Source organism: Scomber japonicus, chromosome 23 (genome assembly GCF_027409825.1).
Source record: "Scomber japonicus isolate fScoJap1 chromosome 23, fScoJap1.pri, whole genome shotgun sequence".
Classification (NCBI taxonomy): Eukaryota; Metazoa; Chordata; class Actinopteri; order Scombriformes; family Scombridae; genus Scomber; species Scomber japonicus.
In genome coordinates, this window is record NC_070600.1 from 16,597,843 (window position 1) to 16,618,081 (window position 20,239).

The 20,239-nt window shown below is 40.7% G+C and overlaps 1 protein-coding gene across 1 annotated transcript; it reads left to right on the forward strand.

Annotated features, from left to right (window-relative positions):
- Positions 1 to 9,433: 9,433 nt before the first annotated feature.
- Positions 9,434 to 19,197, forward strand: btg1 (B-cell translocation gene 1, anti-proliferative). Its single transcript, XM_053343943.1, has 2 exons — positions 9,434 to 9,913; positions 14,765 to 19,197. The coding sequence occupies exons 1-2, from the start codon at positions 9,769 to 9,771 to the stop codon at positions 15,166 to 15,168; spliced, it is 549 nt and encodes a 182-aa protein (XP_053199918.1). The 5' UTR covers positions 9,434 to 9,768; the 3' UTR covers positions 15,169 to 19,197.
- Positions 19,198 to 20,239: the final 1,042 nt, after the last annotated feature.

A 20,239-nucleotide genomic window follows, 5' to 3' on the forward strand; every position in this document is an offset into this window, starting at 1 on the left:
ATCTCAGACCCACAGAGAGAGGAATTAAAAATTACAATTAGACATGATAAAATGCCCATTTCACTCACATCACCCAAAGTTACCAGCAGTTAAAGCAGAGTTAGCAAGAATATATATATATATGCTTAAAAACAGACACTACCTATATTTTAGTTATTGTGTCTTTAGTCCTGTTTTCACTGTAATCTGTAATTGTTGCAATACCTAAACATGACAATAGATGGCGCATACACTGCTGTGATTAAGCATAACTTATTTAACTCATTATTTTAATAATGAGATGTACCCCAAATTAACTGTAATAGTCAAAATTACTTCCATCATTTCTTATCCTGCATTTATGTAATAAGTTATGCCTTTTATAAAGTCTTTTTAACACTTTACAATATTAAAGCTACCCTTACTTATTTTTTTGTTTAGGTTAAAATGCTATTAATAATGTAATGGCACTCTAAAATGTTAGAAAGATCCACCAGGCAAAGAAACTTATCATTATTCCATTCTCATAATATTAGGTGAAAACTCTGACCAATCATATCATTCGGTCCGAATGATATCATATGCTTGGAAAATTGAAGGAAGCCAATCAGAGAGCAGCCTCAGGTCATGTGCTTGTCAAAAGTTTGAGGGCTTAGGCCGGTGCCCCGCACACAGGAAGTACATATAGAAATTAATAAAATCCCATTTGGAATCAATTTATAATGAATGCTGACAAGAGCTGACAGACTAACAAGCAAATACTTTTCATTTCATTTTATTTAGCATTATCTAATTAATTTATATTTAATATGTTTAAGTAGACTTTCTCTAGATGTTTGGAGGGGGCGGAGCTGTCATAACATTCACCCCTCAACCAATCAAAATTATATATTCACTTAGGGTATGATATAATATGACATTAATCTAGGATGAGCTCTAGCTCACAAGATGCCACAGTCGAGTACACACGGAGTTACACTGAATATGTGTGAAGTCTCTGTCCCAGATAAAGTGTGAGGAACATGTATGTAATATTCATCGAATGTTACATATTTATATCTCACACAAACTCGCTGCAGATACTCTGCTATGTGGCCTGTTTGGGCTGTGTGTCAGTGAGTGTATAATGACTCAGCCGTGGGGCACTGAAACTTTGCCATTCCACCAGGGAAAGTCAGCAAGTCACTGCACAAGACTAGAAACGTGCCACATGCAATATGCCACATACACAGGAGCCAGTCCGCATGTGCAGGCTCTCTCTGCTGATCCACACACAACTGCAACATTTACAGGGATTATACAGTCTTTAATTGAGTTGAAAATGACAATTTGAAATGACAATGACAATGCAAACATGCTGATGATTTGCAGGTATGTTTACAATGTTTTCCATTGCAGTTTAGTGTGTTAGCATGCCAGGATTTTCGAATCAGCACTCAACACATACAACTGGGACAAAGGGAATGTCATTATTGCAGTTATTTGGTCATTAAGTGATAACGTATTGAACAAGCAGCAGTTTGGTCTGGTATCAGGGGATTACCAATGTTAATAGGAGACTTCCCCTGTGTAACAATCAGTATTAACTTAAGTAGTGGACTGACTGACAGACGTTACTATTGCCATCCTGAGAGCCTTGCCTTGGCTCTCTTAGCTGTGACTATAACGTTTGACATGTTGGCATGGACAATTTTAAGACATAATTTTGCTGTGACTGTGGATCCCCATCTGAATCCACTGTAACCTCTGACTACTGCAATCATACAAACTAGTTAGAGCCACCTTTTCAAGCTACAGTCATTGAATCTTTGACAGGTCAATTTTCAGTGAAGTATTCCTTTAAAAGGCATTCAGAGTTTGGATGTGACTTTATTATTATGCAATAGCTTAAGCTGAGCATCCTTAAAAGGTGATGCAGGTCACCAGCAAATAAGTTATATGCAGCTAGGCAGGTGTATCTTACATCTTGGTCTTGCTTTTTAGAGCCCGGATGACTAGAATATAGCGATGTCTGACTTTACAGTAACTGCTGGCAGGATACTTATTACAGTGAGTTTGTGTGTGTATCTGTGTGTGTGTGTGTGTGTGTGTGTGTGTGTGTGTGTGTGTGTGTGTATGAAAACCATTGACATCAGAGAGTCACACTCCTGCTTTTTAAGATTGAAGAATATTTTTGATAGACTTGCAAACATATGTTTTAAGCTGCTCAGTCTGCTTACTTGTTACCTGTGTGTTAGCAACACATGAAGGTGTTGAAGGGAACATTCAGGGATCATCTTTCAAAAGTGGACTTGACTGGTCTTGGCAGGCCCCTCGCTATCTCAAATGTCATTGCTATAAATACACATATACACACAGACACCTATGCACACCCACTCACACACATAAGGAAGTGCATACACAGCTATATGAGGTTTATATTGTTCAAATCATTGACACATAATGGAATTCATTGTATGGGTCTCCTGCTTTTCCCTATACTGAGGAACTGAGTCACTGGGATTGGAGAATCTCATGTATGAGTGGAAAGAGGAAGTGAATAATTTGTACATCAATATGTACAGCGACGGACATGTTTAATCCCTCCAACTCAAAGTTGGTTTATGCTCTGAATTTTGTCTTGCCAAGCACAGAGCATGAATAACTCAAGATGTTCTGGAAAGCAATGAGTGTGAATAGGCATAATGGAATATACTGTAGCTACAGAAAAGAAAAAAAAACTTTACAGTGCTTATACAAGAACAGCTTTGCTCGGAGGATCCATCTGGACTTAAACCTCAAAATGAATTAAGTAAATACAGTGAGATTTAAGCCACATCAGAAGTTGGGGAAATATATAATATATGACAGCAATTGTAGAAAAGGAAAAAGGTTCCTGGGGGTATTTGGTATGCACTTTGCTCCATTTTTGTGAGGGCGTAAAGGCCAAGCCACAGCACACAGCACACCAGTCCAGCGGTAAGGGCACAACTTCCTGCTTCAATCAACATCAACATCAACAGAGAGAAAGACAGCATCATGGAAAGTTTGTGGTTTTCTCTCAGATGAGTCTCTTCCTGGTGAGTATGGATACAAGTTGGAAGGGCGTGGAGAGTCTGACTTGTTTTTCTGAAAGGTGATTAGCCTGTCGGAGCCACGCCCATATGCTCACAGCACAGTGACGTCTCTCATGTCTGAGACTCAGATTTGCATTTAATAGCCTTTGCCATTTTACAACCTTGTAGTGTCAAGTTGTGTAAATGAGAACACCCCCTGACAGCTGATCTTTGCTACCCCAAAAAAACAGTAACAGTCTGTTCCAGTAAGAACATAATAATGTCACCATGTTTTTTGTTACTTTAAGGGTGTTATGTATGGTACAGAAAAAGAAGTTCCTTTATTATAATAAAAGCAGCCATACAATATTGTAAAAACACTTCTTTAAATTACAACTCTGCATACATTAAATCACAAAGTAGTACAAGGTAAATTTAGTTAAAGTGAAATGAAACTTTCGTTGACCAGCAGCCACAACCGCCACAAATGACTAATTATGGGATAATGGTAAACACAGCAACATTGTGAAACTGTAACACACCTGTAAATTGACCTTTTCTTTTGTAAGAGGACGATTATGTTATTATTTCTCTCACAGGTGCTCTTGCTTTGAGTTCCAACATTATTTGTGTTGTAAAATGGCTCATTTTCAAGTATATGATCATTATTATGGATCATCATAAACCATGTTTTGAAGGAATTTTTTTCTTGCTGTAATCATTCCTTCTGTTCATGAGGACAATTTAAAAAATCCCCTCAATCTGGGTTAAAATCCACAGTCCTCATTTGGAGGAAAAATTATTTCAAAGTTTTTCTCAAGTCAATATTAGGGCATCAGCCACAAATAAAGTGGATCGAAAAAAAAAATCCCTTTTGTATCTGGATGGACACTGTTTTTCTGTTCAGGTATTGTAACAAAAAGTCAGCAACCTTGAAAGATTTCTATTTGTTTTGACTAATTGAAGCTTCAAATAAACTTTTAAATACATTTTTAGAGAACTGTATCACTTACTTTGAAAATGCATTATGAAGAGATCTCTTTATGGCCCATATGAATAAAAGGAAAGATTACAGCAAGAAAAAAAAGTGTAAATATTTACTTTGGCCCCTGACTATGGTTTTAAGACATACTTGACAAATTATGGTTTCAGGTTTAGTACAGTGGGTCAAAATATGTTAAATAGGTCAGGTAGTGAGAGATCCTGATATTTTACTGTACAAAGGGGCACTGACACTGAATTTGCACTAACATGATAAGCCATATCCTGCTCCAAGAGACAGATACATATCGTTAAGGGAATGTTCAGGTCTGTGTGTGTGTGTTTATGTGTGTGTGTGTGTGCTGGGAATGTCAGGCTGTTGTTTTGTCTAGTGTCTGGATGAACACAGCCTATGTTGGTTTAGCATTTGTGTGACCCGTAGATGTTGGTGTCTTTGCTGGTGGTGTGTGTATCTCTTTTGTACCCTCATCTGTGCCTGAGCTCATACATACATAACACCTTGTGTGTTCACCCCCATGAATGAGCATATTTGGAAAAACTCACAGAAATTCTGCCCACACCAGCAAGCAGCCAAGGTCTCTCCTCCCGACCTGACATTCTTTCCTCCACTGTAGTTCACGTGCGGTTTCAAGATAAAAGCCGCCATTCATTAGTCTAACTGAGGGCCCAATGCGACGGCAGGATACCCCACCCTTGTCTGGCAATAACTGGGGCCATATTTTACCCAGCACTGGTGGCCCTACACATTAAAAACAACTTGTACCACAGGGCACTTACTGCAGTCGGTGTGTGTTTAAAGTGTACTGTGTCCACAATATTTTGTGTACTTTCACTATACCAAAAGGAACAGGAATGTGTGGGGGTTTCCAGGTTAAATCACCCTTCACTAGCTCTCTCTGTTGTTGCATGTATTCTTTCTCTTTCTCTCTTATCCTGTTTGACTTTTATCTCCCTGACGAGCTGCCAAAACTCAACCACACACCCCCACACACTCTGTCAGTAATGAGCCATTTGCCTGTCTACAGTACAGCAGGGTGTGGGGTACAGATGTTTGCTATCGTGCTTGCTGGCAAATCTCTTGCTTGCTCTACTGCTGCTGCATTCCCAGGAGGAAAATCCAGTAAGAGTAATGGGGACAGAAGCTGACATCCAACAGCAGCTACTACTGTGTGGCATTTATGAATCATCACCACACAGCGGTGCTAACTTGTGTCACCTGAACACATTACTGTTAAGTCACTCCGTGCTCAAAGTCTTTATTTTGAGTATCAAATACACAACATGTACATACGTGAAAGGTGGCTGTAAAAAAGGTTGTTGTTCCATCTTTTAAGGATCATAACCGTAGTGGTTGACATGATCTCATGTTAGTTACAATGGATTTCAACAATAGGCAGTTGTTATGATGAATAAGATGATCGAAAATGATCAAACCTCTCGTTCAGCCTTAACCACTTCTCCATTATCTATAGTAATCTCTTACATTGACATTTTCACCATAATATGCTATATATTCTTCCTCTGTTTCAGTTCTCATGCACAACCCTGTCAATTGTACAAACTGGCCTGTACTACTGCCTCTATCTTGTCTGTTTGTCTTTTATTTCATTTCTGTTTTACGTTACTGATTGATCGACTGCTAAAGCTACTAAAAAGCTTGACAGAGTGAGAGACATTGTGCAATACTGTCACCATAGTTAAGCAAAAAATATGAATAGTTGAAGCCTAGGGGATATACTTATGGGATGCAGAGAATAGAATTGTGCTGAAGGAGTGACTAAGAACTTGTTTTGATTTTGGTTTACATCCACATGAAACAACATTAAATATAAAATACAAAGAAATGCTCCTCAAAAGGAAAGTCCAACCTCAGTGCGGCCTTTAGTGGCTTTGTCACTAAAGTTAGCAGACTTTCGGTAAATATTTCTGAACAACAAGAACAAATCCAGCAACTTGACTGGATTTTACTGTGAAAAATGTTACTGAGTTTGAAGCCTTTTGCCTGCTTGCATATTTTAATAACAAAATGTGAAAGAATATGAAGAACACATTTCTGATATTAATACATGTTTACCAACAAATACAAGAACATGATCTGTATCTTTAAAGTTTAAGTATACCCAGCGCTCCAACTGTCACATATTATCTAACACAACTACAAGACTGGAATATTATTACACTGTCTGCAGCAGGTCAGTGATAGCCTACTACAAGACATTTCACTCCACTGCTATGTGAATATTAGAAGTGGAGTGGGGGTGTAATGTGAAAAGTCACAGCTGAGGTAAAGCTAACCTAGTTATGATTGAAATGATGTTGAAGTTACTAATGAAATTCTTGCCTACATTAAACCTCAATGTGTGCAGCAGACTGAGGTATGTGTTAGTTTGCATCTGTAATCTGTTTTCCTGGAACACACTGAAACTCTGCACCATCTCATAAAATAGCAAGGTGGTGTGTAACTGTGGACGAAACTGTTACTCTGAATGTGTGTGTGTGTGTGTGCAAGTGCGTGTGCGTACCTGTGTGTGTTGAAAAGGTGAGGGTGCATACATGTTTGAACTTGTATATGATTTGAAGAGGCCATATGTAAACACTGTCATTTGCCATTTAACAGCGAGTGAGTCATAATGTTGTGGCGGTGGTTATCACAAGGCCAATCAACGGTGACAAATTTTCTGTTTTGTAACGTTAAATGTCACAGCTGTTTTACACAACTGGAGAAATTCCTGCTCTAAACAAAGGTTTATTTCCCAAACTGCTATGTTGTACATGTGGAATGATTCCTTAGAGAAACCCTCAGAGTATACAGGACGCAAATAAACATAGTGTGTGTGTGTGTGTGTGTGTGTGTGTGTGTGTGTGTGTGTGTGTGTGTATCATGTCAGTTTGCTGAAGAGATCTGGACTCGAAATAGTGTCTTAAAACAGTTACATGGTCAGATAAGTGACAGCAGGTCAATATTGGAGAAGAATTCAAGTTGGCCACATGATTAAATCACTATTATACTGATTATTACACTATTATGTTTGGGTGTTTTGGACCGACATGCACATTTTATATGCATTTTTGTACACCTCCAGGCCAGAGGTTGAACCAATCAGTGTGGCCTTGCCCTATGTCTGATTGCATCATGATTGGAGCACTCAGCAGGTCATCACGAGTCGACTGTGTCTCCAACAAACAAAGCACAGCATCAGCCTGTATTTTTCCACTGATTTTAATGAGCACGTAGGGACCAGTCTCTGAAAAGAAAGCAGATTTCTCTGCTTCCTGGCGTAACGTTGCCTCCCCCGTCTTTAATGGGGTAACACAAGATGAACTTTTTCTTCAGCTGATTGCTGTTTTCACCCGCAGATCCGCTAACCTGCACACACACACGTACACAATCACAGAGTAAGAAAGAACCAGGCACCGCTGAGGTGATATCCCTAAGTAAGGTATTGTAAACAGTCTCGCTTTCTCTTCCTGTCTCTGTCTCTCTGTTTCTCTCTCTCTCTCTCCCACACACACACACACACACACACACACACACACACACACACACACACACACACACACACACACACACACACGACTTGACCTGAAAAAAAAGCCTTTGAACATGCAGAACATTATAGTACAGTAAACAATCTGATGAAGTAGTTTAAGATCCAAATTTAGTTTTCAGTAAGAAATCAAACCAAAAAAGGGAGACACAACATTTTTGAAATATGTATTAAACTGAATTATATTATTTCTACCATTATTTCTATTAGATTGAATTGTTGAACCCACAGCTTAATTTACCACACTTACATTACCTAAAAAGAGTTTTGTGGAAATTGGAGAATTGGGTAATACTTCCAAAATGACACAGTCTAATGAAAAATCTTGTATCTCCAAATTTGGTGAATTTAGTTTTCAAATAAACTGAAGGATATAGTGTCACTTTGTGGGTTGATAAAATTCTGCTACTTTCAATTTAAAAAACAACGATTGTGTGGATTGTGTTTGTGGGTGTGGGGGAGATTTATGCTTTTATTAGAGAGGAAACAGCTGACATGAAACAAGGGGAGGAAAATGGGTTGACATGCAACAAACATCTCTGGTCAGATTTAGCTGAGGAGATTGGGATTACATGATCAACACTTTAAATCCCTTTTCCTCCAGGACACCCCATTCCTGTACAAAACAAGGATTATAAATACATAAATGGGAAAGATCTATAAAGTTCAGATGCTTGGGGGGCTATTTAAAATGTCTTTTTTTCCTTGAATGACACACAAAACATACACTTTTCCACTTTTATCTGTAACAGTGTTGCAGATTTTAGGTAATAACAATAAAACAATACATTAAATAAAACTTCAGATATTACAATATAATTAAAATCATGTAAAGCAAAATTAATCATTTGAAAACAGAGAACTTAATTGTAGATAGATAAAGATTTCAGTGCAAGGTGAATAATGATAAGTACTTTTGGTTTAGTCAAATGGAGAAACGTTTTTAACTGAGTTTTAAAGGTATAGTCTTTATATTTGAGCTCCATACTATCTTTGGCTTCTGAGATAGTTACTAGACTGTTACCAGGTGACAAAGTACAGGTTAACATGTTAAAAGATTAGATGTTAGTCCTCAGCTTTTGAGGGAAACTAAACCAAATGTAACTGGATAGACACAGTGTGGGTTACCATGTTTTTGTTATTATTCTTTAGGCTATATTCTAAGTATCAGTGTACATATGTGCAAAATACAAATCTCCTGCCTGAGGAAATAAGGCTTGTAGAATCTATAGCTTCTTTTAAATCCCTTCTTAAAACTCATTTCTACAGACTAGCTTTTATGTGATGTTGTTTATTTACTGTCATTGTCTTTTATTTTATTTTATTTCATTTTAATTTTGGCCTTGTTGCTGCTCTCTGTGTTGTAGGCTATGTCTTTGCTTTACTGCTTTTGCTTTGTCTGTCATAGCACTTTGTAACCTCTGCTTTAAAAGGTGCTAGCCCATAGAAATAAAGACATTATTATATATAACAGGCACGAAGAAAAAAAAAATAGACGACTAGAATAAAGAAACAATGAATCAGGCTACATCCGATATATCCCGTTTCTAGTTGCAGCTGCTGAATCAAACTTCTTCAACAAGGATCTCCGGACTTTTTCTTTGTTTTCTTCGCTTTTGTTCCGTTTTTTTTTTTTCTTTTCTACTTCCCGTATTGCGGACAGCCCCTGAACGCACCGTGGTTTCATGCTGTGTGTACTTCTATTTATTTTCAGAGCTGTGACGTTGAAGGTTGCACTCCTCCTATATGAGGCTCGTCAGACTGTAGCATGAGCAGCGATTGGTTAGCCGTTGTTGCTGTAGCGGCTTGTGTCAGCGCAGTGGGGAGGGAGGGGGCTCTATAAAAACCCTCTCCCCCACACCAAAACCTTCATTCTGGTGGAGGAAAGTGAGCAGGGAGGGTCGGTAAACGTGGCATCTCAAGGGACCCCCCGCCCCCCCAACCCCCTGTTATTTACCAACAACAGGCGTCTGTTATCCAACACTGTACCGTCCTCGCATACGGACTCTCTCTGAGAAAAAAAAAGAAACAACAAAATTTTCCCCTCCTCTACCTCGAGAAAATAAATGTCAAGAGAAACAACACAAGCGCCATCAGATAAGGATCGAAGCCCAGAAGCGGAGAGAAAGACGAAGAGTCGGACAAACACGTAAAGAAAAAAAAGAAGAAGAAACGCGCACGGATCGTCGCCGTTGCCTTTCTCAATGCATACCCTTTGTGCCCGGGGAACGATGAAGCCGGAGATCACCGCCGCCGTCGGATTTCTGTCGAGATTTCTGAGGGTAAAAGGACACGTAAACGATCGACAGGTCCAAACATTCAGCCAAAGCTTACAGGACATTTTGTCAGGTAAGAAAAAAACCCCAGAAAATGACTCATTTCCACCCACGCAACATTTCTTCTACGCTCTTCACGTTGTAAACTACACGTACACGATTGAAGTTTAGGTTTTGTTTAATCGGTGAGTGCTTTAATTCGGATGTTAATCGGTTTGAGAGGGATTCAGAAGAAGCCTTTCTTTGTTCTCTCAACTATCATTATCAGCGCACCAATGTTTGCGCACGAAGGAGAGAGAGAGAGAGAGAGAGAGAGGGAGAGGAGGGGGAGGGGGTTATAAACACTCCGGGTGATCTAAGACGATTGTTCGACGATTAAATTGATACAAAATCGAAAATTTTTAAAACAAAGACACAAAATTTAAGAGTGTAAATGTGTTACTTTTGAGAGGAGGAAGAGTAGGATGGGGGAGGAGGGATGGAAAGATGGAAAAGAAACGCTTGGCTCAAACAAGGAAGTGCGCCTCGGTCGATGAAGCCAAACAGCCCCCAGTGAGTTAGTAGAGGCTGCTCAATTACGTAATGCATTGGACTAAACGCGTTAATAATGAAAACACGTCCAACATAGGACCAATTTTTCTATAAATAACAATAATGCACCGATTTTTTTCATTTTTATAAAATCTCCGTCGTGTAAAATACAGCCTGCGACTTTTGTTTGGCTTGTTTCTAGTGGGAATGTTTTTTTTACCATAACGCACAAATGGGTGTTTAGTTTAACGTCGAATTTACTTATTTTTATTCCTTTATTTCAATCACCTCCCTCGTTCATTATACAAACAACACACTTAGTTGTTTTCCAATAGATGGTAAACAAAGCGCAGTTTAATAAAATAAATAAATGTAGGCTATATCCCAGGATATGGCGCCTTTACGCGCCCAAGGCTTTTCCTACTGGCTTAATTTGAGCACTGTAAGAGTTTTAGAGAACATTGGTGCTCAGGGATTGTGTCTCATTTCCTGCTGTAAACACATTCCAGTCTCTGGGGCTCTAAAGCTGCCATACATCTGCCTCACTCCATCTCCTGAGCAGCCGATGACCTACATATCCTATATAAGGGCCTCAATGTCTTACTTGTCGCGCATTTTCCCGTTTTTAAAATGAAATATCACTCTTTATAGAGACAAAAGATCAGTATGAATAGTCTATAAAGGCCACAACCCAATATAAGCGTTAAAATAAAAAGATTTGTACTTGTTTTCTTTCATGGAGGTGGTGGAAAAACAATGCAGGAGTACAAAGGCGATCCTAAACTCACCATTTGGCACCGTAGAAAAATAACTGCACCATATTGGCAAGAGGTGTGATAAATGGATAAATTTAAATTCTGATAAATGAATCGTGTAGAAAATCAAATTGAGTTACAACAGCCGTGTTTGTAAACAGACAAAAGTTAGGATTAAACCAAGTCTGTTGTGAGGCCTGTGTGTGTGTGGGGGAGGGGATGTTATGGTGGGCGCCTATAGGAGGACATTAAAGGCGGAGGCAGTGCAGAATAATGAGTGAGGAAATGGAGGGGAGGGGGGAAATCCACTGAAACACGGTAAACCACCCTATACTTAGAGCACATAAACATTAATCACATCAAAGTGGTGTAAATTGTAAGGTTTTATATGTTGTGTGCTAAACCTCAACCTTTCCTCAGACTGCTGTTGATACAAAAATAATAGCATTTAACTTAATATAATCTACTTTTAAATAGAAATAAGAATATTTTAAACAAAAGACCCATGTTGACCACATGGCAGTTTTATGTGACAACAAAACAGAGTGTGTGTGATAGTACCCTGTGGGGCTTGTTGCTAAACTAGGCCAGCCAGAGTGCCTTTGTGCTTGGGAACACAACTACAATCACTTGCTATTGTGTCTGTGTACTGAAAAGCTGGGCGCCTTGCTTCTCGTGTTTGTGCTTAGCTGAAGGGAAGAGAGGGAAGGGGGGGTGGGGGGGGGAATTAGTCCCAATGACCCAAGTTGAAATCATAATAGTTATGTAATTGTCTAGGTTTTGATTCTTCCTGTTTATCAGCAGCGAGATTTGACGCTGCTCTAGAAAATGGCCTCCAATGGAAAATACCCAGCGTCCTAGTGGCCAAACTGGAGCATGCTCACTTATAGTGTTGTTGAGAGGTCAGCTACAATGAATAAACAACCCTCTTTCGTTAAACTCTTTAGGTGTTAAGCGCACGTTCGTCTGCTTGTTTTTTTCCGTTGCCCATTTCCGTCCCTCACCTCCTCCCTTTTTCCCCCTGTGTGCCCTGGTTTTTAAGAATAGGCCCCGCTGAGCTGATCCTTTCCCAGCTGCTCGGGGGTTTTGTAGGTAGCTGCCTTTGTCGCTCGGTCCGAAGCTGAAAGATCATCCAGGCCTCTTGTGTTCATTCACGAGTGCCAGCCCCTCCATTAGCTCGGCAGTATACAGCCTTCTGTGATAAGACACGGTGCACAGAGGAAGGAAGGGAGGGGGGGGTGTTATTATCCTGTGGATGCATACAGGTGGCCTCCGGGCCCCGGCCTGAATGCTGGCCTACTTCACTTACAACGTTTTTCATTGGCCACAATGCAGTAAGCATGAATGGGAACTCAATATGGATGAGCCATGTCAGAGTAAATGGGGGGGGGGGGGGGGGGTGTATGTGTGCTCTCTAAAGCGGGGAGGGTCAGTAAATGAAAAGGTCAGAACAAAGGAAAGATTTAAAACTGTTCATATATCACAGTGAGATAAGGTTGGGAAGCTTTCTAATATGCTGAAAGTGAGATTGTAAGAAAAGTAGGAGTCACATTTTACTTCCTTTTTATATACTCATACCTTACAGTCAACAGTTTAATTTTTCTCTCATCATCTTAACCACTAAAATGCCTGAAGTGTAGTGTGAGTGGCGTCACTCTGAGTCAGTGGTTTCAGTGCTCCTCTTAAAAAAAAAAAAAAAAAAACTTCCACACACAGATGAGAAAAATAGGATCCTCTCCCTTTAAGAGGCGGAGCCGTGTGTCCCAGATGGCTGGCTGAGACTTCAACACTTTTGGTGTTTTTGTTCAGCCAGTCATGGGAGACTTTGACACTGACGATGGCCAGGGGAGGGATTGTGCAATTCAATGGCCCTCTCTTTGTCACGTACGCCCAGGGTGCCGCTGGCTGCCTGTTTATGGCTGCTTATCAGGCCTAGAACAGGTGGTGATGTTTTTCTTTCCTTTCTTTGCCACTGCACTCTTGAACGCCCTGTACTTCTGTGAAAACAAGTACATTTTGCTTATTTTTAGAAGCTTTGGGTTTAATTATAACAAGAAAACATGCAGTCACAAAAGTCAAATGTGATTAATTACATTAATTGAAACTAAATAAGTGGGTTTTAAATGTTTTTTGTTTTTTTTAATACAAAAATATCTATCTTCAATCTCTAAAGTTACAGCTAATGGCTTTGACAGAATAATAGATTTGATTTACCTTTTTTAACAAGTCAGATCTCATCCCGTTTCATAACCCTAAAAGTTGCCCCTTGGCAAAAACACGTAACACAAAGTAAAATCTGCTCATCTTAATCACAAAGCTTTCTTTAATATTTGTGAACACACTGTTAAACAATAGACGCTAATGTTTTATAGCACATTAATTCATCCAAACATTTAGGCAGATTTTAAATAATTATATAATATATTAATCTATAATCTAATCTCTTTTAAATCCACAGTTGCTTTTTATGATGTTCTCCTTTTTGACAATAAACAGCTTTACAGCCACAATGTTTATTAAATCACATGGACTTTGGGCTGTGGTAATGACAGCATTACTGCAATACTCAGTCATGTGATGCCTCCCGTGGGGTTGAGCTTATTACCATCACAGCAAATTTTATTTTTATTTTTTTATTTACTTTTTTAATTTTATTTTTTTTGCTGGTGAAAATTACAGAAGCTGGCAGTGTCTGTGAACGCACCATTGTCACCAGCTTTCTGATACTCACAGCAGTTCTGTGTGTCTGCATTAATCCTCACTTGCCTCACGAGTGGAGCTGAAGGCAGACACACACACACACACACACCACTCTGGTGTGTGTTATGCATATTCTTTACAACAGATGATTGAATATTTTGTATTATAGAGTAGTTTGACCCGTGTGAGCCAGCTTGTATGTGGACAGAGTGCAGTGGGGGTCAATCATAGTTTTCAACATCGCTGTTCCATGCAAGAAATCTTTCCTGACAGCATTTGGCCATGCGTAGCACTCATGGGTTTGGAAGGGTGCAGTGCTCTGCCTCCGACCATCTAACTCCACAGTGGGAGAGACAGCAGTGGCTCCGGCTGTGTGTTTTTGGGTTTTACACTGCCTCCGTGGCCCGCTGAGTGAATCAAGCTGAGCCGAATCCACTGCTATGTTGTGCTGGGGAGGGAAGCGAATCTGGTCTTTCGTGGAAAATGTATGGTGTTGTAATCAAAACAACATTATCACACACAGACATACTACTATAATAATAAAAAAGGTTATAGTTCCCTTTTTCGTGGGGGTTGGGCATTGGCAAACTGTCAAATCACAGGGATACGTTCACCACAGTAAAAAGAAAAATCCATACTGTTACAGCCCTAGGTGGTCTTATCTAACACAAAGTACAGTCTGTCTGTTCTCTGTTTCAACCTTTGTTCAACTGTAGTTCACTCCAGTTCCCGTGTTTGTGTGTGTATAGCATTCCTATCAACAGTATCTACACAGTTATGATAATTTTCTATTTGGTCCCTCTAATCTCAACCTTTTTATCAGTGCACATGTCCTTATTATCTTACCCTCAGTATAAGTTATTACATGCAGCCTGATTGTAATCACTCCGCAGCTAAACTTTCTCTCCATCTTCTTTCTCTTGTTTGTATCCCTTCAGAGCACTATAAGCACCACTGGTTCCCAGACAGACCCTGCAAGGGTTCAGGTTACCGCTGCATTCGCATCAACCACAAGATGGACCCACTGGTGGGGCAGGCGGGCCAGCGCATTGGCCTGACCATCCAGCAACTCTACATGCTGCTGCCCAGTGAGCTCACGCTCTGGGTGGACCCCTTCGAGGTGTCCTACCGTATTGGCGAGGATGGCTCCATCTGCGTCCTGTATGAGTCGCAGCCCGGCCCCATGATAATGCCGGTTACAGCCACCACCAGCTCCCCCTCAGGAAACAGTGGGTCGGTGAGCCCCATGGTGGACAGTCACATCAGCTGCAAGGAGGAACTGATGGTGCTGGGCAGAACCAGTCCCTCCAAAGCCTACAATATGATGACTGTGTCCAGTTAAAGAGGCATACTGTCACCCCGGCCTACTTTTTGTTCAGGGTCACGCCGTGGCTGGTCAGATCATTTGACCAGGTCAGGGTGAGCCTTTTAAAGCTAAGAATATGAAATGAAATAGTGAAAGAAGAAAAAAGAAAAAGAAAAAAAAAACAGAGGATGTGGCCTATCGTCCAGGTGATGGAAACCTTGTAGGTTTGATATTTTTTACCCTCTCTCCCCATTATCATCTTTTCTGTTGTGTCATTGGATCAGCTGGGCACTCCGTTTTTTTTTTTTTTCGGGGAGGCTTTGTGGAAATGGAACTGTTGGGGCAGCTATACCAACTAACCAACCAACCAACCAACCAACCAACAACCAACCAGGAACCCCCATGGAGACCGACTCCATCCCCCACCACCCCCACCCCCGACTGTAAACAACATGGTGATCAGCTCCATCTCTGAAGGGGCTATCAACATTGACTTTGCACTTTTCTTACTTGTGGTTACTATGGGTACATGTTCAACACACCACCGCAAAACACCAAAACCTAAATTGTAAGGAATTTTTTACCAGGAGCTACCCCCCTCGAATTTCAAAATCCAGAGGGTTTTAAATTTGCCGTTCTTTAATTTGTTTTATTTCCTGGGTGAGGAAGAAGTTGAGGTTTAGACTATGCCTTTTTGATATCTTAGCACAGGTTAAAGAAACACCCAACAAGAGCATCTCTATTTTCTATAAAACACCCTTTTTGGACCACAGGGAATTAGTTTTCTCTAACCTGTAGCTGTTAGAGCAAAGGCTTTCAGTCTAACCTCTCTTCCTCCACCTTCCACCATCAGACCTGAGCTTCAGAAAACCTACATCTCAAACCTACTCTTGGCCTGAATGCAAGTGGAATGTGTTGTGACACATATTACCTATGGATATCAGTGTGTCCCATTGCACTGTCGCCCTCCCATCACCCATGTATGTGTAGCTTTCCAGGGGTAGGGCAGGGGATTAGTCTCCTCCTCCTCCCTCCCTTAATGAATGTTGTTGAAATTCACAATCAAGTTCCTGTGTTGTTAAGTTGCCCCCTTTTCCCCTCACCATTTTGTCGTCTCCTACATCACCAAAATTCAAAGTGTAGCAAAGGGGGGGCCTATTTTACCCAAATTCTGGTCTTGTGGCCCTGTTAGAATTGACATTGAATGCACTTTGACGTGAGATTGTGTGGGATGTGTACTTTTTAGAGAAAATCGCCTGCATTCCATCCATTCGAATGTCATCTTTTCACACCGTTTTTATTGCCCTCCCCATTTTTAGCCATTTGTTCATACTGTAGCTCCCATGTTGGGATAGACTAATGTCTATTGAATCGGGAGTGTGCAACTCTGGATTTCAAAACCATTTTTTACACTGTATTTGTGAACATTTCAGAGCTGTTGATTTTTTCTTTAGGTGGAGAGTATTTTTTGGTGGTATGTTAGAAACATTCTGTCATCCGTTCATATGGCACTGTTCATCAGCGCTCTGGCAGTATGCAGAGCTAAGCTGTTTCCCCCCCCAGACACACACAGATGGTGATTTGTGTTACTGATAGAAAAAAAAAGGTTAGTTTGAAAGGTCTGGACTAAGTGATGACTGTGTGAGACTTTGGCCAAAGGGAGGTCTGGAGCACCGACTGTTCAGAGATTAATTTTAACTTGAATTATAAACAACACCGGGCCTTGTCAACCTTCTATTTTGATTTATATTATTTCCAAGGTCTTTTTAAGGGAAAGACTTTTGTGTGGTGCATTGCCTTACAGAGACCTCATTGTCATGAATTATGAGCCATTTGTGATTTTTAGACTAATATCAGGCTTATGTGAGCCAGCCTGGTGCGCAATGTGCTGCCCAGACCCTCACTGGAGGTGTCCCATTCCAGCCTGGCAGCTGCAACATCCTCCACCCCCTCCCCACCCCTTTAGTGTGGGGGTTAGAGTGCCTCAAGTGCCACATATCACCCCTCAGCTCAGACCTCCTGTTAAGCCAAAAGCCAAGCCAGCATGCTGCTAGCTGACCCCCTGTGGATGCAGGTAGACGTAATGTGACACATATCATCATCCATCACCGCGGGGAGTTGGGTAAGGAAGGTGGGGACGGGGAGCTGGTGTGTGAGAGAGGTGGGGCCAGGGCCGGACTCATTTGTCCAGGGCAGCTAAAATCCCTCCAGCCCCTCCTCTGGACTTATTCAACATCCCCCTCCCTGACCGGAAGCCCTCAACCCTCCCTTAGCAGTGATGGATAAAAACCAGCACACGCGCATGGGGTGCTCAAGCTGCACTAGGGGGGCTAGTGAGAAACAAGGAAACATGGATAAAAGATGAAGAATTGAGGGTACTAGGCCATTGTTTTTTTGTTTTCATCTCACTGGATTGCGCTGCACTTGATTACTGAGTTTGAGTAGCAACTTTGTTTACACGCATATGAAAGGATGTGATGGCTGTCTGACGTACCCCAATTTCTCTCCTGGTTCTGGGGCTGAGTGGTAACCGCAAGCTGGAACAGATGCTGGGGTCGGCTACAGGCGCCGCTCGGGCCTTAGCCACTGGCCAAATCTGTCACGGCAGGCTGGTTCACCAGTCATCGCCAGACCTATGGGTGTTTAAGCTCCCCTAAGCCTGAGAGGATCATGGGTAATAGAGCTATAGCCTTTGACGCACTGCAACCCCCTAAACCCCTCCTCCCCTGCTCTCTGCTGATACTCCCTTCAGCAATCTGTGAAAAGCAGTGATTCTATGTTGGCCAGATGGAGAGGAGCTCGCTGGGATGGGAGCACAGAGCTTTGGTTTCCATGACGGAAACCAGTTTTAAATCACACTGCTCCATTATAGCTTTTTTTATGTCATGTGACGAGATGTCATGAGATTGGTCTATATTTCGGATGTGAGATGATCGTCCTGTCTCACTTTTTCTCTAGATGTATTTTATGGTCACACTGGTAGATTTTCTCATCTTTCCACTCTGCCATCCCCATTTTGCTCCTTTTCATCCGCTTTTTAAGAGGATTTTTAGTCTGGTGATCTAACCCACTTATAACAGACCTTGTTTTTAGACCTACAAAATAAAAAATTAAAAAAATCCAAAATTCCCTTCAACACCTGAATTGTACTACCACCACTGAAAATGGTCTAAGTCCTCAGTAATATTGGGTTATTTAAATGGCATCCATTCAGCTTGTGCGCACATAGGTTACAGAATTGTTGTAAGAGTGCTTTGAGTAGTCAGAGATAAAATAGCACATAAAATGCACTAAATATGTCAAGTTGAAGTTGTGTGACATTTTCTTTGAGACGCGAGGAGTCTCTCCTGGAATGTATTGCCAAACTCAGGCCTCAGACATTCAATAAATACCCTTATGGAAAAGTTGTGCATGTTGAGACATGAAACGGGAAGGGAACAGCAGTTTTGTTGTTGTTGTGTCAATATTGTCATCAATTAGTTGAATTATTGCCACTTTCACATTTGAGGTGTTTTTACATATTGTAGAATGTATTGTAACTGTACAACAAATGGTAGAGTACATAACATTACACATGGGAAGTGCCAATAATTGCTATCCTGAGGTGTTTTTAGATGTATTCCTTTTTTGTATTTCATCTTTTAACATGGATAACGCTTTTCGTAAGTGAAGCCATTTGTGATGGGAGTGTTGGCAAGGACCAAAGTTGTTTTGGTAAAAAAATATTAGTTTCCATGATCTGTAAGTGTAGACGTATCCTTTGTTTTTATTTTCTTTTTCTTTTTTTTCTTTTTTTTTCCTTTTTTTTTTTCTATTTACTTACAAAACCAGAAAATAGACAAAAAAATCTGAGCTTACCCAAGATGAAAAGCTGTCTATCTTGTGATCTCATGTCAGTACATCTTTATCGTGTTGAGTTTCTTTTCCTTGGGTATGTTGTGATGAACTGCTGTAAATTTGTACAGTTCATGTAAATTGATTGTGCGGAAGTTGTACAGATTTCTATATTTTGGAAGAAAAGTTTTTTTTTCTCTGTAATAAAAGATTTCCTATCTTGGCATCATATTCCCTGTGAGCTGTGTCATTATTTACATACTTTTCTGTATTATTCAATGACAGCATTACAGCTAAAAGCACACAGTAGTAATCTAAGAATAATAATAATAATAATAATTTAAATTTTATTGTCTCATAGTTTCATTTGAAGGAGGATCTTAGACTGCATCTGGTACACCACACAAACTTTCAATGCTGATGTTGCCTCACTGAGTCCCAGATAGGAATTTGACCTCTTAGTCTTTTGAGGACTGAGTGGGCCATCTGTGCCAAGAGGACTGGAAAGGAGATCAAGTCAGCAATTCTCCTGCCTTACTGACATTTGTTTCTCTCTTGGGACAGAAGCCTGCTTTATGTATAGATGGACTCACATATTCTATAAGCATTGTCCTAGCTGGTACTGACTCTGCTGCTAAATGTAATAAAAGGAATGGTGCTATAAAATGCTGTGGAATATAAAAATGCAAACTGAGAAAATCTGCTGCACTGATGTTGATGTAGCTCTGTATTTTGGGAACAACTGTGGAACATTTTATAAGCACTATACCCTAAAAGGTCTGTTACTTGCCTTGATCAGCAAATCACTTTACATCCAAATGTTCATGGACATGGTGTTTTTTGGACACTTGAATGTAAAACTCAGCGTTCCACTCGCCATCCAAACACAACTATGAATACCACCACTTAAGTGATAGGCTGTGACAGATGGTACCGTTCGTGAGGATTCTCTCAAAAACTTGGAAAAAGTGTTAACTTGGCCAGGGCACCGATATACACAATACCACTGCACCCGAACCGGCTGACTTTGCAAAACCCAGAGTTTGGATTAAGACTGCAATCCTTTGCAGCACTCTGAATCCCCCAGGTTGCTTAGCAGCAGGCGGAAAAAGAAAAACATTTGGCTCGTTTTGACACACAGACAAAGGAGGGAACGAGAAGAGCTGGTTTAGCAGGAGCCGAGGGCATGGGGGCGGAGGGCACAGAGAGGGAAGGTGACTGGGCTTGTGTTTAAGTCGGGCTTTACTTCTCCAAACACTGGCTAGCACGAGGC

Excerpts from the sequence above, each read along its gene's own strand:
- btg1 (XM_053343943.1), top strand. The coding sequence starts at position 9,769 with ATGCATACCCTTTGTGCCCGGGGAACGATGAAGCCGGAGATCACCGCC. Across the intron at positions 9,914-14,764 it reads CTTACAGGACATTTTGTCAG|AGCACTATAAGCACCACTGG; the intron begins GTAAGAAAAAAA and ends GTATCCCTTCAG.